Source organism: Apteryx rowi, unplaced genomic scaffold (genome assembly GCF_003343035.1).
Source record: "Apteryx rowi isolate R43461 unplaced genomic scaffold, aptRow1 scaffold_132, whole genome shotgun sequence".
In the NCBI taxonomy this organism is placed as follows: Eukaryota; Metazoa; Chordata; class Aves; order Apterygiformes; family Apterygidae; genus Apteryx; species Apteryx rowi.
In genome coordinates, this window is record NW_020447553.1 from 1,253,548 (window position 1) to 1,280,330 (window position 26,783).

The window sequence follows — 26,783 nt, forward strand, 5'->3', positions numbered from 1 at the left end:
GGCCCAGGCGCTCACCCATGAGGCGACTGTACAAATGCAAATCTAGCCTGTGGCCTCTTTTTTTTTAATTTTATTTTTATTACAAGTTGGGGAGATTTTTGTGGTATTTTGCGGCCGACGGATGCCAGCCGTCAGCATGGTTTTTCCTGAGAGGCAATGTTGTGCCTGGTGCTTACAGTCCTCAGGGGCTTCCCCTGTAGAAACCTGCCTTGAGGATGAAGCCTAAAATTGCCTGAAAAAGGCCACTTGGGAAGAGCCACCTTTGACGAGCGCGTTTCCGCGTGAGCCTCACACGGTGTGTGCGCGGGGCGAGGGTGCAGGCGGCTGCATGCTGCGGCCGGCCCGGGGCAACGTCCCCGGCAGGGCAGGTTCGGCCCTGGGGTCCCGGTGCAGGTCCCGTTGCCGGTGCCGCCGCCCGCACCTTTGTTCTCCTCAGGGCGGTGGGGTACAATGGCCCCCACCACCGCGCGCTCCGCTACTAGCGTAAACCGCCCCCCCCCCACCCACCTTGCGCAAGATGGGCATTCTTCCCGGCTCGGCGGCTGCGCGCTTTGCGTAGTGCCGCTGTCAAAGCGGCAGCCATGTGCCCGGCAACGCGGAGCGCCGCCGCTGCCTGGCGCCTTTTGCGTAACTGTTAAGGCGCCCCAGCACGCAGCCGCCCAGCTAGCGGCTTACGCACCATCGCCTTATTCTCCAAGCCCGTCTACGCCGCGCTGTTGGCGCAGAGAGCTCGCGGCGAGGCAGAGGGAGGAGGCGGAGGCGTGGTGGCGACGGTGCGGCGGGAGGGGGGGGGGAGCGATTCTGGAAGCCGGACTGCGCTGTCTGCGTGGCGGGCGCGCCGTGAAGCGGCAGGGGGCAGCCGCCGCCTCCCGCACCCGGCGGCTTTACGCCGTTTGCGTAGCGTGCCCCAAGATGGCGTCGCGGTCGTCGTCGTCGGCGGTGGCCGGAGCGCTGACAGCGGCGGCGGAGCGGCTGGAAGTGAAGGGAGGGATGAGGCGGGCGAAAGGCGGCAGCGCGTAGCGGGTGGCTCCCGGCCTGCGGGAGACAGAGAGAGACAGAGAAAGAGACTCCTGCGGGGAGGCGGGTCCCCCTCCGTCCCCCCCGTCCTTCCCCTGCCCGCCCCTCGCGGGAGCCGCGGCGGGTCCTTCCCGGCGCCGCCACCCTGCCCGCCCCCGCCGCCTCAGCCCTCTAGGCCGCGGGCCTCGCCGTCCCTGCGGCCTGCCCCCGCCCCGCCGCCCCCCTCAGAGCGGAGGATGATGAAGCTCAAGTCCAACCAGACGCGCACCTACGACGGCGACGGCTACAAGAAGCGGGCGGCCTGCCTGTGCTTCCGCAGCGAGAGCGAGGAGGAGGTGAGGGGCCGCGGCCGGGGACGGGGCCTCCCGCCCGCGTCGGGCCGCGCCGGGCCTCGCCGCCGCGGGCACGGCCGGCCCCGGGGAGGGGGTTGCTGGGGGGGGGGTCGGCGCCCGGCCCCGCGGGGGCAGCCCGAACTCCGCGGCGGCGGCGGCGGTGGCGGCGGCGGCCCTTGCGCTCGCGCAACGGCGGGGGCGCGGCAGCAGTTTCCCTCTAGGCGCATTAAAATGTCAAGGCGAAATGGTTATATCCCTTCCCCCCCCCTTCCCCATCTCTTTCCACCGAACGTGAGAAAAACGCTCCGAGCGAGAGGCTGTGGATCGTGGGATGGTGGAACAGGCGGGTAAGGAGCGCTGTGGCACGGGATGGGGTTTGGCAGTTGACTGGACCGACCACGCTGGCAGAACTTCAGTCCAGCACATCACATGAGATGGGAAAGGAAACCTGACCTTGGATTTATAAAAAGAAACTGGGATAAAAGGGGACTGATGGAGTGCCAGAAGTTGAATGTCCAGAGAGGCTTGGGAGGAAGTGGGAATTAAAGGTAAATTGGTTCGTTTGAGAACGGCTGTATTGCTAAGCGGCTGTATTGTCCGTGAAGTTAAAAAGAGTAACTTTACGCAAACGTGCATTTTCATTATCCTTTTTTAATATGGGCTTACAGGGGATTGCAGTACATGGAACAAACTAGGCTGCAGGTCTTTTTTGCATGTTATGGAATCAGACATACTTCATTTCGTTTGCTGGTTCCTGAATGGCTGTACTAAAGTCTTTGTTCTCCTGATTATCATATTTGTAGCTACAGGAAATCGGAAGGGAATGCAGACAGTTCGCTAGAGGAAAGTAAATTAGCATACTGTTCAGTTATTATTTAACATGGTGAAGGAGGCTTAACAAAACCTTTATTGCTGTGCTGTCATGGTGAAGAGTGTCAACATTTCAAGTAGAAGCAGTTTGAAATAAACATGTTTTAGGGCAGCTTTCATCATAGCTGGTTCTTCTTACTGACTTTCAGGAAACTTATGATACTTTGAACTAACTATAAAGAAGAATGTGGTCATGTTGTGTAATGATAGTGGGACTAATCAGCACATGTAGTTGAAGGCATCTGAGTTTCCTGATGCATTTTTACCCAATTTATTAGGCAAGTGTGGTGATTCTTCTCAAGAATTAGATGTTTGACCATGTTTGGTTACAGTATGGTTAAAGATATAAATGTGACTTTAACAGCTGTGTGATGTAATCAACTTTTGACTGGTCGTTAGTCTTTATTTTACAACTCTTCAATTTGCAGTGTCATACAGACTGCAGCTTACTTCATGGCAGTGGTTGTTCTGACCAGGGAGAGCTGATGTTCAGAGCTGGTATTGGTGACACAAAGGTTTGTTAACATGCAAGTTTCACAATATTGATCAGAGATGGCTAAAGAAAAAAAAATAAACAAGCTCATTCTAAAGGCACATTAACCTGAAACAAATTTCTTTCAATTTAGTTTAAATTGTTTAGGTTTGTTTAAGCTTTCGTTTTAAAGCCTTTTTATATCTAAGTTGTGGCTTGTAACAGTTTAAAGTGGATTGAAAATCTCATTTAATTTAAAGTGGTGGAACTTCAAACGTTAGTTTATAGATAAGACTTTGAGTAGAAAAATCTGTTTCTAGTTTTCAAAAGTAGGAGTTAAGAACTAGCTGTTTCACTGTGCCTAATTGTGCCTTGTCATTTCTATAGATCTGTTACAGAGGCTGGGAGTGAGGCTCTTGAAAAACTTTGTGTGCATCAGGACAAGATAGGTTCTCACTTAGGTGTTGTATTCTCATTTTAATTTTGGTTGCTGTCAGTGTTTGGCCTGGTGTGTGATCACACCAGTAAAATCAGGTAGCGTGTTGTATTGTGCTGTGACATATTAAGGTGCACTAATTGCTTTGTAAACCATGCAGTATGTGATGCAGACTGATTTCCTCAAGTGTGTGCATGTTTGTGTGTGCTTTTTTAAGTAAGCCGCAGAAATGGTGAAATTTTGAATTAACTTAAAGTTTTGTTTTATTTTGGTTTGGCATACCAACAGCAATGCACAGTATTCCAGGCACCATTATTTATTTATGGTATCTATATAGTTAATGCATAGCTGAAACTGTTTCTTACATTCTTATCTATGTCATACCTACTATGTGAAGTGGACTTTTTCAACAAATTCATTTAGGAAAATTAGTATCAAGTGATACTATACTAAACACACATGTGCCAGAATGGACTAATTTAAATTATGCTTGCATTGATTATTTAAATCAGCAAGCAGGAAACCTTGATTTTATTTATTTTCTACTTATTTCTTAGGCTGTTTCTCCTTTGGTCTTTAAACTTTAATTTGAGAGAAGTTTACTGGCCTAATCATATTGCCACTTGCACTTTTTTGATAACCATAAGGTGTTATCTGTACATATTTAATCAATTATATAGCTTAAAATGTCTATAAAAAATCTTTTACATTTTCTTCTCATAGAGAATAACCTTTTTTTGTGCTATGGATATGTTTTATTATTGATGGTTTCTATTTAAATGGAAATTGAAACCTATTTAAAGGATCTCCCCAAGGAGAGAAAAACAGAACCAAAATAGAGTTAAATATCTTTTAAATGTTTACAGTTAAAAAAAAAAAAAAGCCAAAAGAATGTTTTGATGGATAATTTAAATTTGCTGTATTAAAGTATTGTTTGTTTGTAGGGCTGGCTGGTTTTAGTAGGGCTGGCTGGTTTTGGTTATTGTTTTCTTTTGAGGATTTAGAAATACCATGTCTTACACTCACACATTTCTCCTTTACTTCCCACTGTGAACTTAAAAAAAACAAGTTTTCTTCCTTTTGAACCTCTAATTAGCTCCTGAATTTTAAACATACTTGTGAATAAACAAAAAGAAATTAAGAACAAGTAGAATTAGGTGTTTATCCATTAACTGCTCACTTCAATGATTTAATTTTCTTGAGTTGTAGCAATAAATAGATATTGTAGAAACAGCATATCTTTGGTTTGGCATTAAATTCACAAATAAAGGGACTTAATTCTTACTTCTCCGTTTCTTCTTACGTTAAGTGATTTGTTTTTCTCCTCGTACTGCTAGAGGTTGCATATTTTCTGTGTATTGCATTTGGAAGCTACTACTTTTGGACATGAAAGACTCCATGGAACATTTTTGGAAGACCAAATGTTGGGTGAAAAGACGTCTTTGTTACATTTGCCTTTAAAAAGCAGTGAAGGGAGAGTTCATTTAAAAATGAATCTCAAATGGAGTAAAAAACCACGTGTCTTAATTGGCCTGCATGAAAAATCTCTTATCAGTGTTGTTTCATAAACAGCAAGCCACCGTAGAGGAATCTCTTTGAGCAGGAGGGAGGACAGGGGACTCAACAGGATAATTTCAAAGAGAATGTGAGCAGACTTCAAAGAACCTTTCAGCCATAGTTAGAATATCAGGGCTCTACTATTTTCATCTTTTCAAACGGATGAAACTCCTAGGATATTTGCTGCCTCTGAAAAAGTGGAGAAGGAGAGTGTGCAGATTAAGAGACCCTAAGTATCCTGTTATCCCTGAAATCCTTTGTTTGTTACTTGTGATGTCAGTGACTCTCAATATTGCTGTTATGGTGTTATTTTTAAATAATACAAGTATTTTTTGTGTAGACCAGCTGTTTCCATGAGGAAATGTTCCAGAAAATTTCACTGATGTCTTACTATTATGAAGCAGATGGAAGCCTGCTTAATGGCAGCATCTCTGTTATATTTTAACAGAAATAAAAGGAACTGTGTGGCTTTAAGTCCTGTACTGGTGTAGCTACAGGTTTAAACATGCCTGCATTGTATCTGGTGAAAGCACAAGCTGCTCATTAACAACTCATATTTTCAGAGACTTTTGGAGGAAATGCTTCAGAAAGAATAGGATCCAGGATTGGTCCTCTTTTCTTAATTGTGAATGAAGTCTAAATTAAGATGAGAAAGCAGAACTTTCACACAGCGTCTGGTAAGTGCTTGGGCTCTGTAGTTTTATGTGTGCACCAAGCCAATACTGTCACCAAAAGCTACGTTTGTGTAGCCACACAAGAGCCTCAACTGGGGAAAGTAATTGGAATGCAAACTAACCTTTGTCTTCTCACTTCTGCTGGGTCAGTTTTTAACAAAACCATGGTATAATAGAGCAATTCTCAAATTTGAACTGTAGTCTACGACTAACCTCTGGATCTTTCCCTGCACACTGATGATGCCACAGAAACACTGTGTGATCCTTTGTGCATGTGCCTCACTGTAAAAATAATATTAGCTAGAAACACTTTTGGTTCTTTACCATCTGGGAGTAAGGGGAGCCCAGCGTCATAGAATCATCTTGCTTTCCATGGAGTATGGTCTCAGAATCACTGTTCCAATGGCTCAGCTTGACTCTTCACATTCCCTTCTGCTACATAAAAGGTTTGTGGTTAAAACCAAATAAATTTCTCCCTGTCTGTTGCTAACACATTACCACATCTACAGTAGGATATAGGCCAATTTAAAAATAGTTCTCTTGTTTTTGCTTCTCTTGTCCTGCTCCCCTGTGGTGTAGCGAGTTCTTTAAGAGCAAGAATATAAACTTTTGCAGAACCTAGCTTTCATCTAAAAAGTGGTTTCTAGCTGTTCTTCAAGGCAGCCTTCATAAACAATTTTACAAACAATTCCATGATCCCTTGTACTTTTCCAAGCTACAAAGGAATGAAAATTGTTAAGTTTTCACTTATTTTACTGGGAACTCCATAAGGTCTTGTGAAACTGAAGAACTGAGTCAGTTTTGTTCTGCTGTAACTCAGGGAAAGCAATGAATATGGGGGGAGAGAGAGAGAAGGAGATTGTACTGAATTTGTGCATTTGTTGAGAAGGACTCAAGAGCAGTGGCAGTTGTCTCTTCTCTTCATAACAATTCCCTGAAATCCCTTTTCATTTCAGATTTCTTTGTATATGACCGGAGGCTGTGGTACCTTTCCCCTTCTACTTACCTTTCCCTCTTGGGCTTCTCACTTTCTTTTTTTTTTTTTCTTTCTTTTTTTCTTTTTATTTTTTAATAGCTCATGATCAGTTCCTTGATTTGGTTCCTCTCACTGCCCTTCAGACAGTCCAACTACCACAATCATGGAGGCAGGCACAAGCAGTTGGGGGTTGTACTCAACTGGGTGTCACAACCAAAGGACTTAACAGCCTTCCCCAGGCTGTAGTTGAATGGATGGTCTCTAAAGGTCTCGGAAAAACGATTCTTTCCCTTCTCAGTGAAAGAAAAATGATCATCTGCTTGGATTTTACAATATTGTTTTTAAATAAAGGAATTTGATCTTAATTTAATGCTAGTTTGCACACCTCTGTGCTCAGGTGATGGGAGGGAAGAGAAAATGAGCATGGTCTCCCAGAAAGATTAGGGTAGAACAAAATTGAGAAATTCATAGTTCTGCCTTATGAACGGTAAACATAAGTGTTCAAATGCTATATATAATATCCAGCAATTAGGAAGCAGGTACTCAGGTTTTTTAAGCTGCAGTTCGTTCTTAGCGCAGCTGAGAGACTGACTGTGCAGACTAGTCAAGTGTCTTTCCAATTTTGCATGTATTTATATCAGAATTTGTGTCTCTGTAGCTGTCCTTGCTGCACAGTCAATAACATACACTAACTCTTTGTTCTAAGAAATTTTATGTTAACATGTAAAATTCAGAGGGATACAGTTACCTGCTGGGTAGAATGTTCTTTTAAGAAGCTTCAGAAGGTTTGAATATTATTTTCATTCTTACTGACTTAGGTGGTTGCTTTTTCTTGTGTCAGTAGCCATATTTTGGTATTATATGTTGTAGGATTAACTGCTTATGTTTGTAAAGCTTCTCAAGAGTTTTCATGGCTGCAGGTTTTTTGCATGCTTGATTTTTATGAATAGAACATGTTCATCAAAACAGTATGTTTATATTCACATACCTACTGATATTGAGTCATTCAGTCAGTATAAAAAGAATAAAATACTCCCTTTCTTTCTCTCTCTCTCTCTCTCCCCCCCCCCCCTTTTTTTTTTTTCTCATTTTTCTCTCTGCCTTTCTTTTCTCTCCCTTTTATTTCTTCTCCCCCCCCCCCCTTTTTTTCTTTCTTTTCCCTCTTTCTTTAGAAAAAAAGGCAGCTTTAAAAGCTAACATTCCTTCTGGAAAAAGTCTGCCTCGAGGAGTTGTGTAAATACTGGATGGTCAACAAACTGGTTTTGACAGGCAAAATAGGTTATCGGTTTTGGGGTCTTTCAGTGGGAGTGCCCTTGTTATCGACTCTTTGCTTCTTAAACAAGTGGCTGCTAGTTCAGGCATTTCAGCTGTTTTCTCTGTTTTGTCCCTACTATGAAAGGCATGTTGCAGATAATTTTCATTCTTATCTAAAACATAATTTTGATAGAGGGAGAGGGCTCTTGATTATGTTTCTCTTTGGTAAGAGTAAGCAGTCACTCTAAAATTACAAGAAATCTGTAGTTACAGTAATATGACCCTTGGTATTTTGAAGCCAGAGTAGCAGTGCGGTACATTATGATTTATAATTTTTGTTCTGAGTAGTCGTCTGAAAGATAAGTGGTTTTTTTATTTTTCTCTCTGTTTCTAATACCGTAGGTGTGATGCAAATGCTTTAAATAACTTTATTCCAGTTCAGGTTTTACTCCATTTTCAAGACCTGTGCTTCATTTTGTCGAGTTCTGTCACATGAATAATTCTTATAGTTTTCTGTCATTAATTTGCTGTCTCCAGTTGCTACCTACTGCATTGTAAGTTAAATCACGTTATGCTGTAGAACAATGTGCGCGTCTGTGTGCAAAAATAACATTTGTCTAAAAAATATACATAACATTGAGGAACAATAACACTCCTGTGAGAACATGCTGTTATGGTTAGGATAGCTTTTCTTTGTGGTTTGCTGTTGAGGTTGGGTATAGTGCAGTAGTAGTCCTGTTAGCTAAATACAGTGTCATATATAAAGCTGGCTATAACCTTGCTGACCACAAACTGCACTTGTTACTATGTGCTAAGTTGGTAACATGCCCTGAATAGCAAGAGGGTCCGAGAAGCCTTCCTGGAAGCCTTGTACTCTCCGACATGCTTGTTCAGACTATCCTGTGTTAATAGTTTGGCAAAACACGTGTTTTATCATAGTGTAATTAAGGCTGTGTTACTGCCAGTTAAATTTAAGAGATGAATTTTTGTCTTTACTTAGAGAGTGTTTCTTTTCTCCTCCTGTTCTTCTTGATCTCTGTTTGCCAGTGTATGCATTCTTATTGTTTAAAGATGGTTTGATGCAGCCCAACTGAGATTGCAGTTTTGTCAGATATAAAAGTGTAAGATACAATAACAATAATATATTGGGATTGTAAGAACATTTGTTAACTTTGAATAAAGCATAAAAGGTCTTTATTATGCTGGACACAGAGCTGTATCCTGACTGGTTATAGGACAAATCAGAAAGTCACTAGAACAGCTAAGCTCCAAACTCTTGAATACAGAGACTCTTCTTAAATTGAAACTTTCAAACAAAGACAGATTGTACAGGCGAAAATCATTGAAGTCAGCCATCTTCTCCACCAATCTCACTAAAATGTATTCTGAGAAGTGTTGTTTTCTTGCAGTCAATCCTCTGATAAATAATGATAAAATGTGAAATGAGTTTAAATGTTTAAATGTCTGGGGGTTCATACTTCGGTAACTGTTCAAGTACATGATTTTGTGACTTAATGTTTAGTAGAAAATATAAAAGAAAATGCAGAGTCTGTTGTGATAACAGTAAACTATAGGTTAGTTTCTAGAAGCAGAATGTTCCTTGGGACGAATGCACCTATTTAATATCTCTCCTGCTGTCTCTTACCAAGTATGTCTGCCTGCTTGATCGTCCTTAGCCTGGTGTGTTTGGGTAGGACTGACTTTTCATGGAAGTCTGGAAAGTAGATAGCTCATTTTCTAATAATGTTGTAGCCTAGACTCTAATAATGCTGCAGCCCTTTTAGTCTTTGCTATATTGCTTCAATGGAGTGTTTTTCTAGAAATCCTGTTCCTTACAATATGACTACTGAGGTGCTGTGGGTTTTCTTGTTTTTTGTTTTTTTGTTTTTTGTTTTTTGTTTGTTTGTTTACTTAACTGTTGGGAAGAACCTGGGAATTGCTTGGTGTCCATTCTGTAAACTGAGAATTCATTCTTGGTTGTCCAGTCTTTGCTTTGCAGAGCACTGTTATTTCTGGAATAACTGATGTGAATAAGATTTGTAAGTAAGTAAATAGTTTTAAGGTCAATATTGCATATCAGGGATTCCCAAATTTATACTGGGGACAAACTCTTTCCCTTTTTCTAGCCCTGCATAGGGAGCAAGAGCGTTTGGCTGTTGGGATAGTTTTAGATGTCTCGGCATGTGTTTCCTGTCCCCTCCAGGGAAAAGTTGGTAGGCTGTTCTAGTCTGGTTTGGGATTTTTTGTTCATTTGTTTGTTTGAAGGCTTCTTTGAATGTTGCCTACCATTAGGGCTACATGTAGCGCTGTTTAGGAACCCTTACTATAGACTTGGTGTATTTTTCTAACTTTTCTCTTATTTCATTGTTTTTGTGTGTAATCTACTTCTGGGTTGCCTTTTTTCATTGCCAAAGAGGCTCGTGTTGCTAGTTTCCCTACTTTGAAATGACATACTGTCTTTCAAATCCTCGAAAACAGAACTTGGCCACGTGATGTAATACTTGCAAATATTTTTCCAACTCGACTCCAAAATCTGCCCCTCAAATCCCTGGTAGGCCAAGAATTTCCATAACCATTTAAAAACAGCTTCCTGTCAAGAATAAAATGGAAATTTAAACTTTCCTTTGTGTTTTGACCTGACACAAAATTCTAGATTGAATTCTTGTATGGGGCCTATTGGTCATTATCAAAGTATGTTTCTTTAACAGTGGACCCTTGAAATGTGCTAAATGAAGGGAAAGTGGAAATGAATGCTGGGCGCAAAAAAAAAAAGACTGTTTTGGATTACTTCAGCTCTAGTCTCCAAGGCTGCCAGGTAGGATTACGGTTGAGTTGTGCTAGGTGATGTGCACAAACAGTGACAATGTTGTGTCTTAAAGAGACTAGAGAATTCTTCCTTTTTTGTTGTTTCATTTCTGAGGAATCTGTTGTCCCTTTCTCTCTGCTTTTAAGCAGACTTGAGAGAAAAGTCATTTTTGGTATATTTTTTTATGACTGTTTTGATTAAATCTCTTTATTACGTAAAACCATTCATTTAAAAATATGTTAATAAAGTTTAGGAGTAAAAAAAATAGCAATTGAGGACATAGGCCCTACTAGGTGGTCTTTTAAAAAAGTGTACTCTTTATTTTGTAGCTTTCAGTTATATTGGAATATGTTCAGTCTATTTAAGCAATTGAATAACAGAAATACAAAGGCAAGTTTTGCAATATTAGGAAGTTTCCAAACAGTACTACCTTGTGATACAAATTTCTTGACTACCGCTTTCAAAATGCACGAAAGATAAGTGTTGGTCAAGGGTTAGAATATGCAGGTGGGGGACTGGGTCTGCAGGACTGTCCTTCCATCTCTAGGTTGTAAAATAAAAGGTATAGTTGTCATTCTTGGTCTTGGCTTTTTGATGGAGGTTAGTCTTATGCTATGTCATGGGTTTGTTCTGGAAATGAGTCTTTGAAAAGAATTCTGACTTCACTGTGGCAGAAGTACAAACTATTACACCCCTTTTCTGTAAGGGACCTCCAACCCTGTTCACCTGGTGTCTTCCCTTCCCCAGGTAATTCATGTGCACTCATCCAGCTGTCGGGGCAAAAGGTTTCTGTTGAGGAGTGCATTTCTTAGGTTTGTATCTTGGATATAGCAGTCATGCTGTTCCTCCCAAATATTAGTGATTTACAGAGAGGTGTTATTTTTCAGTAGATCTCATTTTAGTGGGTTTGGGGCAGTCTGTAAAATATTTGAATAATGTTTTTCTTGCGAAAATATAGTCTTGGATTATAATGACTTTTTTACTTGATACCTTTGAATGTCTTGCATGTATTGGGGCACAAGACTTTTTCAGATGTTTGGTTTTTGGAATACAACAATGTCTCACCCTCATTTTGAGCTAGGCCCCTTTGTCTTGTAAGAGCTCATTGGTAGCAATATCCTGTTTAAAGTTGTTTTAAAAGAATGACCTTGTAGGGCAAGTTTCCTGCTCTCTCTTGATGGGATTTCCTTTTTATTAAACAGGAAATAGTCTGATTACATGAAAGTGTGAGAATGACAGGTTTTTCCTTCCCAGTGAGGGTTGTTCATGCTAATTCTATTTAGACTACTCTCAGCTGCCAGAACTGCTGAAATTAATTTGCATTGCCTAAAATTGTTGTTTACACCTAAAAGTTTCACACTGGTGTGTTGCTAAAGTGTTGCCTTGGTCTGAACCATCAGCTAATCTTTCATGTAAAAGTCTTTGTACAGTGATTTTGTTAGCAGATACGTTTTTTTTTCACAAGTGGAAGGTGACAGGATTCAGTGATTTGTAGTGTGCCCTGCTGATATTCAAAGGTCTGCTTCTGCTTTTTTTTTTTTTTTTTTTTCACCCTGGCACTCTGAATTGAAATTGGAAACTGCAGAGATGATGCTTTCTTACCTGTCAAGAAAATGTATACTTGTAACATCCTTTACTTTTCTTTTAACTTTGTCTGCAGAATCACCTGCTGACCTGAAGTTAGGAATTTCAGTCCAAGCTCTTCTGTATACAATACTGCTAATGAATCAGGATGAAGTAAAAGTACTGTAACAGAATAGCAAAAGAGACCGTGATAAGATGACACAGGCCAACTTAGTGCATTGTGTGCTGAGCCTATAGTGGCCAAATATTGACTTAAAACTAGAGGTGGTTGCTGATGATGGCATTAAAACCCCTCTACCACTGACTGGTGTCCGAAGTTTACATTCCATATTTAGACGGCTTACTGATCATGTTTCATAGGGATTGGATGTTTTGGGGAAAGGAATTTTGTCTTCTTGAAGAAGGCCAGATACCATGGGATGTTACTATAATGTAAATGCTATTCCATTTTATTCCATAAGCCACAAGAATGGTCAGATAGTTAAGTGTTCCCATTAGGAAACTGCAGAATTAAGGTAGCCCATTCAGCTTAATTCATTTCTAGTATGCATTATGATTGCCTTAATAGATAGGTTGGGTAGCACTCGGGGGTTGATTTGGGGTTGTCTAATAAATGATGGTGCTTCATGCACTGCAGACTTGAAACGTGGGTACTGACTGAAGCAGGAAGGCTTTGAGACATATTTATTGTTAGGATACACAGAAAATTGCTGATTAGAGAAGTGCTGACACTTGAGAACATTGAATTTTCTTCCAAACTTAGGAAAGGTTAGACCAGCAGTTGCCAAAATGTTTGTTGTGACCCCTCTTCAGTTTCTGCCTTGAGTTTTGCTACTCCTAGTTTTGAGAGCTGTTGTGTAGACCGTTGCACCTTATCCCTCTCTCCTCGCCTCTGCATTTCTGGTCCGTTGGCCACCACCTTTTTCTCTGTGCATGGTCTGGGTGGCCCTTGAGGAGAGTCTTGTGTTCTTCATTCCCAGGTCTGTGCCTTGTGCCATGAAAGACTAGTGCCTTTTTTGTGTGTGTGTGCAATGAAAATAGTGTAAGTTTTGTGTTCAAAATTAGCACGTGTATTTTTAAGACTGTCATGATGAATATAATTAAGGTTATTCTGACAATATTAACTATGCTGCTTTTGAATGTTTGACTTTGCATTAATATTTTAATGTACTTTCACATTACTATCTGCGTAACTTTCAATGTGGAACAGCAGAAAGGGAAATAATTTTGCAGAGTGGTTGGTTGGTAGATAAGAATTTTCAAAAAAGGAAAAAATGGGGAAACCCTGGAAATCTTAAGCTTGCTTTCATTGCAGAAGTGTAATTTAGAATTCTGTATGTAGGTTTTCCCTTGATAATTAGTGCAAATCTTTCAATATCCCACTGGAAAACCAACATTTACACAGTAAAGCCTGGGATTTTAGTGTCTTGTACAGTTTAATTCTGAAATGCCTGATTGAAACTGTTACAGCTGGCCTGTAACCTAATTGGACTGGTATGTTGGAAAGTTTCTGGAGCCAGTTGCTTTGGCTGTAAGCTTTGTGACAGTGAAATGATGATGTATAACATGATGACTCTAATGAAGAAGCTTTGCTCAGAGAGTTGAAAAACAGTATTAGTTTTTTGTTTCTACCTCTGCTTATGGTTATATTGCAGGCAGATGTGAATTAGCTTTAGATTAGGTAGTCTAACAAGATGTATTTAAAAAAAAATTTTTTTGCTTGTCATTTTTTTTGGAAAAAAGCTAACTGAACAACTACTGGACACAGAACTGAATTCTTTGGTGCCTGCTACATAAGAAGCAGCAGATGGGAAAATTAGGGCCCAGCCTGAAAATCTTTGTTAAAATAATTACAGTTAAATATTTTGGTGGGCGATTATCTGACTTGTATATGTTATTAATGTAACTGCAGAGGCAAATAAGGCAAAAGGTACCAATAAAGTTAAATCAAGCTACTTCTGTAGAGAGGGGAGGTTGGAGGTATGGGCAGCTTTTATGCAGTCTTACGTTGTTGTAGTGTGTCCTGAAGAGTCAAGCCTGTGTTGACTACAGCAATGCGCTTTTACAGTGTAGGTATTGTAATGCTGTATCAAATAGCGAATCGTTGTTTTGGTATGTGTAGGCTTAATTTATTCTGCTACCCTCTGGAGCAGTGAGAAGGTAATGGTTGAAATAATTTGGAGTATTGGAGTGCTTTCGTGTAGTTGCTAATGAAGTTTGCGCAGCTGCCTGGAAAGGGCTCAGGAATATTGTTGTGAAAAATGTGGAGTATTTTCAAGGACTCGCATTGGATTAGTTGTGTTTGGAGATGTGCAAGATACAGAGAGAACTTCTGCCCTCAAGAGGGGCCCTGCAAGAGATTATTGCCTTGAGTTTATATGCTGTTCTCTACCCTCTGCAGGTGCTGCTGGTTAGCAGTAGTCGTCATCCCGACCGATGGATTGTCCCTGGGGGTGGAATGGAGCCCGAGGAGGAGCCCAACATGGCTGCTGTGCGAGAGGTCTGTGAAGAGGTAAGTGTTCAGCAAGAGCAGGAGCTCCTGGAGCCGTGCTGGGGACTGTTAGCCAAGGCTCTGTGCGTCTGCAGTGTTCTCCCTTGTTTTCCGCAAGGTGAAGAAAACTGTAGGGTCGCTGGTGATATCCACATTGTACGTGGGAGGAAACTGGAGTTCTAAATAAAGACAGCAGAAGAATGTAATTGGGGCTCTCATTCAGAGTGAACTTTTCCTTGACTGATACCTTTAGCTGAAGATAGTTAAAATTAAACTCTAATCATTTCAATACATATGATGATGCTCTCAATTTTATTTTGTTTTTATAAAGTACAGTTTAAGAGAACTTCAAAAGACAGCTGTGTTTTTGTGGAGCTAATAATTAGAAAATATACCTTATGAACCCCCGGAAGACATTCAAAAAATAGGGACCTCAATGTGTTTTGGTCCACTACACATTTTGAGTTTTATGTGAATACCAGAAATTGACTATAAGAGTTATCATAAACAACAGTTCCTGTGTGTTCACAATCTTTTTTTTTTCCTTGAAGCTGTTTCAGAAAGGGGATCAAACAGCAGATTTATGAACTGCATGGAGAAGGCTTTTTTTGTCTCAAGGTTGCAAGAGCAAGATGTGGGGTTTTTGTTTTGTTTTCTAAGGAAATTAAAAGGCAGCAAACGGAAATCGACTGTATCTTATGCAAAATATGTCTTTAGAATTCGCTTCTGAATATTATTGAAATGGAGAGGTGCTTGGGATTCAGAAACAATTAATTGGTCGTATGTGGATGATCAAGTAGGTTCACAGTTATATAAGACAGGATTAAAAAGGCTTTCATGAGGGTTATAAATCTATGTCCTAAAGAACAAAAATCAAGAGCTAATTGATGGGAGTTATGAGGAAGCTTCTCCAGTACTTGCTTTATTTAATTGTCTTGTATGTGAGGCTTTTCCCTAAAGTACTTGGAAGTACCTGCTGTCTAACAAAATGTTGGACATCAGGGCCTCTGGACTAATCTAATGTGGCAGATCCTGTGTCATGTGTTTCTCTTTAGATGTTTTCACAATCTAGCAGTTTTTCTGGAAAGATACCAAAGATACAAAATCAAAGCTTATTTTTAAGTCACTTTAGGTCCTTCCAGCACTGGAGATTTCTGCTTTCAAATTTTGTTTCCAACTTGTAATACAGCTCCTGCTTTTTTAATAACTCGGCAATCTTTCAAAATACTTTACCAGCAAAAGTGAATTTAACCAGAACAATAGAAATATTTTCAGTTGCAGAGTCCTGCTTTACAACCAAATCCTTACTAATAATTAAGTTATTTGATACTGAAGTCAAAGGTTCATTCAGGAGATCCATGGCTTCGCCTTTCAAATCCTTAAAATAAATCTGCATCGACCCTCCCTTTCTCAGGCAGCTCAGAGCCTTGGAAGAGTTGCTCTCTTTCCATGACAGCTCAGTGGTTGAAAGGAAGTCTTGGCATGGACTCAGTCTGCAGCGAAGAAACTGGTTTAGGCTGGCTGAGATAATCCCCTCTCCCTCAGCTGGTGTTCCCTCGCTCACGTGGACTGGTGCCGAACGAGAATGTAATTCAAACCGTGGCAGCCTGGCAGGCTCGAGCCATTCCCAGTGAAGTACCTATCTGCTTGAATGCTGCTCAACAAGCAGCAAACATCAAGAGCCGCAAAAGCAGCAGCATTACCAGAACTGCTAACCTCTACGATACCCAATAGTATTTGATGTGCACGCAGAGTCAGAAACCGAGCTATCAAATGCTGTTACCGTAAGGGCTTTTCTGAAAGTGGTCTGCAGAGGAGCAGCCTGTCATGTGTATAAAATTACTTGAGCACTTCTGCAGCTAATGATTAGACTAGCTGACACAGGTGGAAAACACATGCCAGCTTTGGGGCATATAAGACCTTCCTCAGATACATTTGTTTTCCAGTATGTCGCTTATGATACTTACACAAAATTATAACATAGATCAACCCAGTCCTAGGCTCAGTGAGCTGTTCACTGTTAGTGTCGCTGGGCAATGCGTATGCAGGAGGTTAGCGTGTTATATTCTGGGTGTAATGCTGTAAGGGACTTGTGCACCCAGTTTCCCAGCTTGGGTTATTGATTTGGTGGGGGTAATGTTTTAAGAGGTGACTTGCTGGGCAACTGGTGTACGCTGGCCTATGCTAGCTGGAACTTAGAATTATACAGTTAATCCTTGTTCATCCCTTCAGAGGAGTTTAGGCTTTTTCTGATAGCTTGTAGCTGAGGCCATGATATGTGGGCAATAAGAAGAGCTGCTTTCTGAGTAGATTTGGTCTCTGTTCTTCTCCTGGGACAGATGTCTGTCAGTCACAAGGTAGATTCTGCTGCTAGTGTTGAGAGAGAGAATATCCAGTTTTCTCCATGTCCGTGGACACGCAGTAATTTTTATCCTAAAAGGAGATGGTCTCCGAGCTAATCAAAGCTATGGAAGATACTTGTGGCCTTTCTTTCACTGACTCTGGTATAGCTTTTCCATTTAATCAGAGCTGGTTGGAAGAGGTGGAAGGACTCATTGCACTTTCAGTTGCTTGTGGTCTTTGGAGATGACAGTAGGCTCTCTTTTGCAGTTTGTTCTTTTGCATGGTATATATCTTCCTTTTAAAATATCCTTCCTTAAACTGAGATTCTTAACTTCTGCATTCACTGTTAATTTCATTGTGTGTGTGTTTGCATTTATACATGGTATCGCTGGAATAATTGCTGTGTAAGGAAATCTGCCTTCTACCTTTTCCTCATTTTCAAAATTTTAGAATGACTGTTCTGAAAATGAAATGTTGTTTCTGAGTGACACCTGTGATCCCTTTGTTCCAGTTTGAGTTAAAAGTCCTTGTCCTAGTTTGAGATAGTCCTTATCTGTATTAATCTGTACCAGTAGAAATATTAAAGTAGACAGGTACCAACACTTGTCATGCTTGCAATTGTCTGCATAAAATTTGAAGTGACTGGTTACTTGGGCATTCTTTGTAGGCAAAATGGCAGTAGATAAGCATGCTAGCTCTGAAAAAGAGCAATCTTTATAGAATAAAGCTGCTTACTCCTGACAGGCTGTTGGAAGTGACATTGTCAGTCTTGTGTAGCTGCAAACTCAGGTACATTCTAAGGTTCACTTTCTAGAAAAAATTATATGCCTTTCTGAAACAGTAAGTACTAGTACCAAGATCATATATTTTTTGCTTCTTCATTCTTGGCTTTTTGCTGTTGTATTCTCTTCCCCAAATTAATTTTATGTTAGGGATAAGAAGGTGTTTGGTTTTTGTTTTTTGTTTTTTTTAATGTATGTGAGCAACTGGTGAGGAACGTGTTGAAGAAATAGATGCTTTAAATTAAACTTATTATAGAATGACTTTGAAGAAAGCCTCCGCACTTGTCTGTTAAACCAAAATCCGTTTTGCACTTGCAGCATCTTTCACGTCCTGACCTTTAAATACTTAGTAAATGTCAAATTCTTTAAAATTAGGGGAGTGTTAGTCTTGCTCCCTTTATGGGAACTAGAAGGCAGAGAAGTTGTGCTTGATCTGTGATCAAATAGGCAATTGATGCCAATATCAAAAGCAGTCCATATCATCAGAGTACTTTGATCTAGTCACTAGACTGTACTTTTGCTCTTAAGTAGGCTTTATAAATCATCTTTTGTTTCATGTATTTTCTCAGTGATTTAGAATATGGACACTGATATCTTTTGGTGCTAAAACAGGAAGACCTATTTTTTTTGAAATACCATTGCATGGACTATGAATGGATGGCTGAGATAATTCAGTGTTTAGCTCTTCCTAGATTTAGTAATATTCAATGCAAATACTGGACCAAATCCTCTACTGTCTATTACCTTGTATAGGTATACTTTATAAAAATGAATGCAACATCTGAAAGTTCTTCACTTGGTGGTGATGATAGTTCACCTCTTTCAAAAATGTTTATATTAGTTGTAACGCAGTAAAGAATTAGTTAAATAGATGCAATCCTCCTTGAGATATACAATAAAAATAGCAAGAAAATCTGCCTCCTAGGTCTGTAGTTCATGTCTCTAGACCTTGTCTAAGCTAGCAATCTTTACTGGTCTGATTTACTGCCTTTAGTAGTGCAAGTATTAGAGCAAAGATTTGGGTGTTTTACCACAGCCCTCTTGCCCAGCAGTAATCTATAGTAGATGCAGGCTTTGAGCCTAATAGAGCAAAGTAAAATAGCTGAAATTCCAACCCACATTTTCCTTAGCTCAGATGGAAGGAAATAAAAGCTGTCCCTAGGAACAGATGGTGTTGCTGCAGGCTGCTTTTTGCATCTGACCCAAACTTATTTTCAGCTTTGAAACCTGAACCTGCTGTTCTTGGATGTCTTCAGTAATTTTTCTTTATTAAAACAAGTTGTTCCATGAGCAGCAGAACTAGTAAAGCTTCATTTCCGCTAGATTTTTTGTTCCTTGTCCAAAGTGCCCATCCCAACCCTTCGGGCATGCAGCAGCAGTTTGAAGATGTGTGTGCTGTTTTTCAGTAGCTGGATATTGCTGAAATTAGTATACTCCTACCACGTATATCTTTTCCCCTAGTGAGGACTACCTTAAGCACTGGAAACTCATTTGGGTCTCTTGGATGCTTAGAGCAGTGAAGAAGAAGCTCTTTTTGCAAATCTTGCCTGTCTTTTATACCTGAGCATGCCTCTTACAGACTAAAACTGTCATTTGATTGATTTGCTTTATTTTCACACCTGCAGACAGAACAGTTGGTGCTGGTGCTCTTCTACCCCTTGTTAATAGGTTTAACAGTGTCCTCCTAGGACGTGTGTGTATTTTGAGGATTGCAGCGCAGACCCCGTGTGCAGTACTTCTAATGCTTGGTGGGGAAACACGCGCCCAAATAAATTCTGCTGCTTCTGGTGGAAGTTTACTGTTGTGGCCCATGAGGACAGAGAATTGCCAATGCATTCACTACTGAGGAGAAAATCTTTTGAGTCATCTGGTGCAAATTAATATTTAGGTCCAGCTCCTGTCCTGCATGAGTCTGTGACTGTACTCTTTCCTTTCCAGGAAAATGCTCGTTATCCTGTAGTGAAGATGACTAGGGAAGGTGCTGAGGTGTTGGCCCATAGGAAAGCAGGCGATATGAAGTTGCTGTAGGATGAGCTTGGCAGTTTTCTGAGTCAGTTTCTAGCTGTCTTTGTTACTGATAGTGACTATAGATATTTTTCACAGATGTACTGGGCAATTTTATGTTAGAAATTCATGGAAAACTGTGAATTCCACTTTCTCATGTTCCATTACGGAAAGTCACTATTAAACAGAGACTGTTGCTTTTCTATTTGGTGTGTAAATTAAGTGCTTTATCAAAAATCTGGGTGTAACTATCAAATCAGCAGTCCAGATTGAAAGTCCTGTAGGAGAATACGTTGTCTTTAAAATCCATTATAGCAGTAAAATTGGATAGGAGAGTTAATGGACTCAAGGATTTAACGGTTGATATACTTCATGGTCTTTGGTAAGGCTTTAGTGTTTCTCATTTTCATTATGAACTCAGTCTGATGTTTGCTTAAATCAAACGATTAATTTATGACCCAATTACTACTGTATATGGTATATTCATATATGAAGAAAACCTTAGCACTTCTTTGAATTGCCTAACAATAATTCAGCATGGTTTTCTAACAATGTACTTGTACGCTCTTTGTGCCTTTCTGAGTGAACAAGACTAGGCAGAATGGAGGAGGAGGATGTTGGTTTGCAGACAGAGCATTGTTTCGGTTACCTCTGTGTTTAACCTGAGCAGAAGGAAGGGCTACTCACCTGCCTTTGCTAGTTCAACCACAGTTTTAGAGCTGTGAATAAGCTTCTTGGGATGTTGGCTGTGCAGTATTCTTGCTTAGTTTCCAGGCTGACCAGTTGCTTGGAGATAAATTACTTGGTTTCTAGTCAGGTTGGAGAGTTTGCTAAAGCGTAGTAACAAGATCCCTGTCTTTTGATTCAGTGCCCTTGCAGGGAAGTAAGGAGAACAGTAGTGTATTGGCCAGAATGCAATGACCTTTTCCTTTTTTGGAAACAAGTGAAGAAAATTCTTTTAAGACAGTTATTTACCTAGAGCATTTGATTATACTTCACCTTTATATATGTGTGTGTTGTGATTGTGGAAGCCTTGTGTTCCTCTCTGTTACTGATGACCGATTGATATGGCTGCTTATCTTGAAGAAATGCTATTTGAGATCGTTGAAGGAGTTCTTTGAATGAAATTCTTCTGACATACTGGCCTTCCAGTCCACTTCTGAGAGAGATTAGTTCAGGTTAGCAGCAACAGTTTTGCAGATAAGGTAAAATCACTCATCTGCAAAGGTCAAAATCAGTTATCTGTCCTAGTCACAGTAGTGTACGCATACATGCGTGCATTGACCTTCATGGAATTGCTATTTGACTCCAGAAATAGCCTTGTGGTTAATAGTCAGTGGCCCACCTGTGGGTTTAAGGGAATGTCAGAAATACTGATGAGACAATAAATTTTGCATCCAAAAACAACATAAAAGCTTCAGTTGAAAAGCTCCTTCCTAGAAGTAGAGGTCAGGGAGCATGTTACAGAAAGAATTAGATTTCTATGAATGCTGGTAGTAGTGGGAGTTACACATCCCTTCCTCCTTTTGGGGCAGTTTTACCAATAGGAGCAATAGTGAGATGTGCTCTGGCTTATATTGGTCTCTGTGTGTGTTCATTTACTAGGCTGGGAACTTAACCAGTAAAATCTTGTAATTATTAAGAGTTGTTCCTTTCTAAAACCATGCGACTGGTTAGTAGTTGAACAAGTGGGAAACAGTGGATCTCAGCTGCTCAGGACAGAGAATTTGCCTTATTGTTAAACATTCAGTTCCCCTCACCCAAACATCTTTTAAAAAGAAAAAAGCCTCATATAATCAGGTCTATATATCTAGACTCTAAGAGTAGAGGCACTATTTTCATGAACTGTTTGGGATATGTTCCAGCTGCCAGAGATGGCAGCTGAATTTACCTTCCTAATGTGGCTGGGTTGTGTGCCAGATTGTGTGTGTTGTTTCAAACCAGTTAAGTAATGGAGTGAAATCTGGTCTTGTCTGTAGCACTTGAGCTGCAAGCATTTACAATCGTAAAAAGAAGGGAAAGAAAATTATTGGGGAAAAAAAGGAGGGATCTGGGGGCAGGAGAGTGGGATGACACTTTCCTTTCATGCATGATGCAAGCATCAGAGAACAGAGGGGAGAAATAGCACTTTGAGGAAGCGACTGAGCCACAGTGATGAGTGGAGATATAAAAAGTGACATCAAATCACATAAAGGGGGTAGTTCCTGAGTAGTATTCAAATATAAGACGAAACTGTTGCTCAGATCTCTTCTCGATTTGTGTCTGCATATGATTCAAAAGTCATCTTTCAATTTTCATCTGCATTTTGTGGTATATCAAAAATAGTGTTGTTCCTGTTATCTAGGCTGCTTAACAACTTTGGAAGTATTTTATACTTGTATTTTTTCCAAGTATTTGCTCACCCTCAGTTAGCTTGCTTCAAATGCATACAAGACATCACTGAAATACCTGGAAGCTGTCACGTTGCTTTGAGGGTATAAATGGATGTCTTACATATACCTTATAGTTATTTTCTTAATCTGTAACTTTAAGGAAGTAAAACTGCTAATCCCCAAAGCAAGTTTTATCCATGTTCAGGTTTTAATAACCTATAGAGGAGATTCTGGTCATTCAGAGTATATTGATATGCTGTTAGTAACTTGTCAAATCATTTTTTTCCTCTAGACTGAATCCAAGATGGTTTGAATATATTAAAAAAAAAGGGGGGGGGGAATGCTTGCATGGTTAGCACTCATGACAGAGTGGTGTACTTTCTCTTGTGACTTGTTTTCAGATTAACTGGATTACAGCATTTGCTTCCTGTTTTACAGGAACTGCTGCTGTACAACAAACGAGGAAATATGTGCTAAACTGTTACTAAAGCTTGTTTTTCTCTTTGCACTTTTCATAGGCTGGAGTGAAAGGGACGTTAGGAAGATTAGTGGGAATTTTTGAGGTAAGTTTTGGATGTTGTTTGAGACTGTAAAATTTGATGCGAAAATCATCTTGGAATAAAAGTCACTTCCCAGTTTGTGAAGTAAACTAGATAACTTGTTTGAAGAAAAAGGTAAAACTTCATATTGAAATAAAAGTGTATGCTGATCTTTTCAGTGATGTTGGTCATCTGCAGTTTCCACTTCAGTTGGAATTATTGGTGATAAGCTAGTGTAACAGTGAATATTCCAGTGCATTCACACCTTTCTTGCTGTAAAAAACCACCACCCTGCAAGTGGGGAGCAGTGGCTCTCCGTTGTTCCTTTAGCACCTCCGATCACCAGCTGCCAAACTGGACCCTGCAACATAGTGACGTGTGTGTGTGTGCCCAGCTATTAAAAGTGCTGTGACACATGGTGAGTACTAGTGAGATGCATAGTTGACAGGTACCAGACATTTTTAGCTCTTCTCACAGTTGCATTTAGCTGTTTAGAGTTGTGTGTAAATAGAAGAAAAAGTTTAAGAAATAGATCAAAATGTTTCTTGGTTGTTCCAGCTAAGGAACCGATTTATAAACGTAGCCATCTGCCAAATATTGCCTTACAGAATAGGAACTAGACTTTTCGGTTGTAATCCCTATTAATGCTTACAGACCTCTCTTTTAAAATGCTACAATTTTTAATAGCTAAGAACTGATTATATGTGACAGAAACTGCATGTAAGGTACTGCAACGTTATGGTGAAGCAGCATGCAACTTGTGGTTGCCATGTCCCATGTGCCTCCTCCCATTTTCCCTTTGACAGCTTTATCATCATTTTTTACTTTGCCTTCTAGAATCGGGACAGGAAACACAGAACATATGTTTACGTACTTATCGTCACAGAAGTGTTGGAAGACTGGGAGGACTCTGTCAATATTGGTAAGCCCATTGTGCTTGAGAGCATGAGCTGGTTCCATGCAGACAAAGCATGTCTGCTTACCCTTCCTCGGGGAGCTGGAATCCTTTTGAGGGTGGTCTAGAAAAGCTGCAGTGGTGTGGCCTTTACTTGTTTGAAAAAAAAGGAAAAAAAAAAAAAATCTTGGTCAGGCTGATGCCTTCTTAACCACTGTGGCCCAGGAGAAGTCAGTTTGGCTGTAGAGCCACCTCTCCAGCGATCTGCATCTAATCGAGGGTATCCGTATTTGATTCTTGCACTTTAGGATACTAAACAAAGAGCATGAAGAACTGTCCGTTCTAAAACTAAAAGAAAATATACGTGGGCAGTATGGATTGATCATTCCCTGTTCTCCTTTGAAATATTTGCATTTAAATCAGACTTCCAAATGAAAATGAACCTGTTGCTACTGTTCCACAGAAGGTTTGTCAATAGCCCTATAACACGGAGAGGTTTTACTGAAAGAGTAAGAAATGAGTGCTGTCTGCTGAAACTGAGGTTGACTTGCAAATTGGTGCAAATTGGGTGGTTTGGTGTGTGTCATTGTGGATTGTCTTAAAATAAGTGTCTGACTTGAACGGAAATTACAGAAATAGCAAGACATGCACTTTTTTTTAAATTAGGAAGTGCAAGACCAGTTTGATTGGATAGTGGATATTTTGCTCTAATGATAGGTACGTGTTCTGGGGATAGCGGAGCCAATAGTACTTATAGGTGGCCCTTAAACTGCTGTGAGATCAGAGAATGCTGAGAGAAAATTTCCTAGCTGTTTTGTACTGACACTTTGTTACAGACTGGAATTAATCATGTAGCATTAGTACACATGATAGTAATTGAAAGCTAATCAACAGCAAACTTGAACAAGGATGACATCATTTTGTTGCATCTACTGATTTTTCTTTTTACCCGCAGGAAGGAAAAGGGAATGGTTTAAGATAGAAGATGCCATAAAAGTTCTGCAGTATCATAAACCAGTGCAGGCCTCGTATTTTGAAACCTTGAGGCAAGGTTGTTTGGCAAACAACGGCACTCCTGTCATGACCACGACGTACTCTGAGAGCTCTATGTCTGACATCAGATGACTGAAGACGTCCCTATGAGAGAAGTTTTGAAAAATAGACTGAAACGTGGATTTCCCTTCCCCCTCCCCTTTTTCACATGCCTCCTCTATCAAACAAGGCATGGGCAGCAGCCTGTGGCAGAGCAAGTGTTAAGAGTGCTGCAATTTAGTGCAAGGTGGGATTTTTTTGTTAGCTTTTTTTTCCTTTTCTTTTTTGGATATGTATTTTGTAAAATACATTTTGTGCATGAAGTGCCCCTTTCCCGTTACATCGCTTCCATGGCCTGGAGAGCGAGGCTGCCAGTTTCGCCTCTGCCTTGTGTTCTGAAATGTCCCGTTTGTGTCATCCCAGCCATAGCCACTTTTTTTTAATTAAAAGACTTCAAATGTGAGATCAGCTCTTTAAGTCTTAGTCTGTACTGTAAGGTGCTGTTCAGACCTGTGTGTTGGTCACTTTCAGCGCATATGTATAAACTTTTTTTTTTAGATGGAGAGTCTAACATTTTAATTTTGCAGGAATTTTTTTAATCCTGGTCTGCTTCTGAAAAGAAGGGTTCATAATTAATCTGTTTGCCTTTTGTTCTGTTTTTTAAAAATACACATTCTGTGACAGTGCTAGTGGCTGGGCCAGTTTACTCCCCTTTCCGTATCTCCCAGTTTAGTGCAGTGACACTTGAAGTTGAGGGCAGAGTTTTGATCACCTGCAGACATCCCTGCTGCTCAGTTGCTTCTCCTACAGCTTCCGCCAATGTTTCTGCTTTTACATCAAAATGAAACAAAAGGAATTGGTCTTTATCACTTGGCCAAAAATAAATAGCCTCAGATATGCTATGATAGAAACTGAATTTCATTGTCTGTGGTAGGAATCAGGGATTCAGAGTGGGGTCAAAGTCTGACAAACTGGAGCGTCAATCACCAATGCTGTTCTGCTGATCCTGCTGCGTTTTGCTGATGTCTCTTCTTGTCCACATGCCTTATACCGTGCTGAACTGGATATTGTAATTTGTGCTAAAGCATCGGATTGTACTTACTGAGTGTTATTGCACGAACCCTTGGTTGGATAACCGTGTGTGTCCCTGAAAAGAAGTCCTGGGGGAAAAATTCAGGTGTTCAATCTCTTGTCCTGTGGTTCTGCAGCACTTGCAATTGCACCGTGGAGCATGCTCAGAATGTTTAAACTCTCCCTCCGTGAAAGGTACAACTGACTCCCGAGCAGAAATGCTAGCCGGAGAAGTACACCGTTTAATAGGATAGTTCCCCTGATGCATTGGCACACTTCACACTTTTTGTTGTTTTTATTGATGTAAGTTTCATGCTGTCTTGATTTGCCAACAGTGTTGTCTAGTTGGGAAATAAAACGGGAAGGGTTGGGGCTGGGGGGGTGGGTTGGGACAGGTACACGTTTGGGAGGGGCATTAATTAATCCCTGGCTTGGGACAAGAGGTAGTTGCTGAATTCAGTAACATCTCCTTTGTCAGAGCATAGCCAAGATGTGAAATTAAATCTGCAGTACTCTTTTTCTCTTTATTTAACAAAAAATATTCTAATAAATACTCACTGTTCCAGAGTTTTCTCTCTTCCCGAAAAGCGCTTACATATGAAAATCTGATAGAAATATCCATGGAGCCTGGGACTAGGGGGAATGGTATCCTTGCCGGTTTGGCAAGAAGCTGTTCATTTTAAGATCCTATTCTGTTCCTTTACTTGTTCTCCCTGCTTTCATCAGTGTGGAGTAGCAAGGCCAAAAGCAGTGCCAGTGATCACTAACATGAAAAACCATGCATAAGAAAAAGCTGAGAGGCATTATTCAAGCAGTAGTTTGAAACCGAGCATCTGGAATTGAGCCTAAATTACACCAGTTCAGCTCACTTCAACTTAGAGACGAATGTACAATCCTTTCTTACTCTGTGCTGATCGGCCTGAACCAAACTCTCAAAAGGGCTTGAATTCTGTATCTGGAAATGTGTAAGAAATTCATACAGTCCGCTCTTACCAAGCTGTGAGTGGCACCTAACACAGCCATCTACTGCCTTCAATTGAGTTTTTTTTGGTCTTTACTGTACAGATTAGTACGTTGAAAATGCTTTGCAACAAAACAGCTGGTACTCCTGAAAGAGTAACTGCAGTTTTAATATCAATAGCATGCACACTTTTGTTTTTAAACTAAAAATGTTTTTACAGGGCTGTTAAACTGACAATTTAGGGTAGAATATTGTTAATGACTTGCTAATGGCTTATTTGTTTGGGTCAGAAAAATAAATTGTGCCAAGAAAGTG

At 40.5% G+C, this 26,783-nt stretch overlaps 1 protein-coding gene across 5 annotated transcripts; it reads left to right on the forward strand.

Moving 5' to 3' along the window:
• Positions 1-810: 810 nt before the first annotated feature.
• On the forward strand, positions 811-26,783 carry NUDT3 (nudix hydrolase 3). Of its 5 annotated transcripts, XR_003252041.1 has the most exons (8): positions 811-1,352; positions 1,646-1,696; positions 2,648-2,734; positions 14,380-14,490; positions 22,489-22,533; positions 23,347-23,431; positions 23,713-23,870; positions 24,360-24,447. XR_003252041.1 is itself a non-coding variant. In XM_026056743.1 (7 exons), the coding sequence occupies exons 1-7, from the start codon at positions 1,254-1,256 to the stop codon at positions 24,527-24,529; spliced, it is 648 nt and encodes a 215-aa protein (XP_025912528.1). In that variant the 5' UTR covers positions 835-1,253; the 3' UTR covers positions 24,530-26,783. The 5 variants fall into 5 exon arrangements, 4 of the variants coding, with proteins under 4 accessions (XP_025912528.1, XP_025912529.1, XP_025912531.1 ...); XM_026056743.1 differs by lacking the exon at positions 23,713-23,870 and having other exon boundaries at positions 835-1,352; positions 24,360-26,783; XM_026056744.1 differs by lacking the exons at positions 1,646-1,696; positions 23,713-23,870 and having other exon boundaries at positions 841-1,352; positions 24,360-26,783.

Excerpts from the sequence above, each read along its gene's own strand:
- NUDT3 (XM_026056743.1), top strand. The coding sequence starts at position 1,254 with ATGATGAAGCTCAAGTCCAACCAGACGCGCACCTACGACGGCGACGGC. Across the intron at positions 1,353-1,645 it reads GCAGCGAGAGCGAGGAGGAG|AAAAACGCTCCGAGCGAGAG; the intron begins GTGAGGGGCCGC and ends ACCGAACGTGAG. Across the intron at positions 22,534-23,346 it reads GATTAGTGGGAATTTTTGAG|AATCGGGACAGGAAACACAG; the intron begins GTAAGTTTTGGA and ends TTTGCCTTCTAG.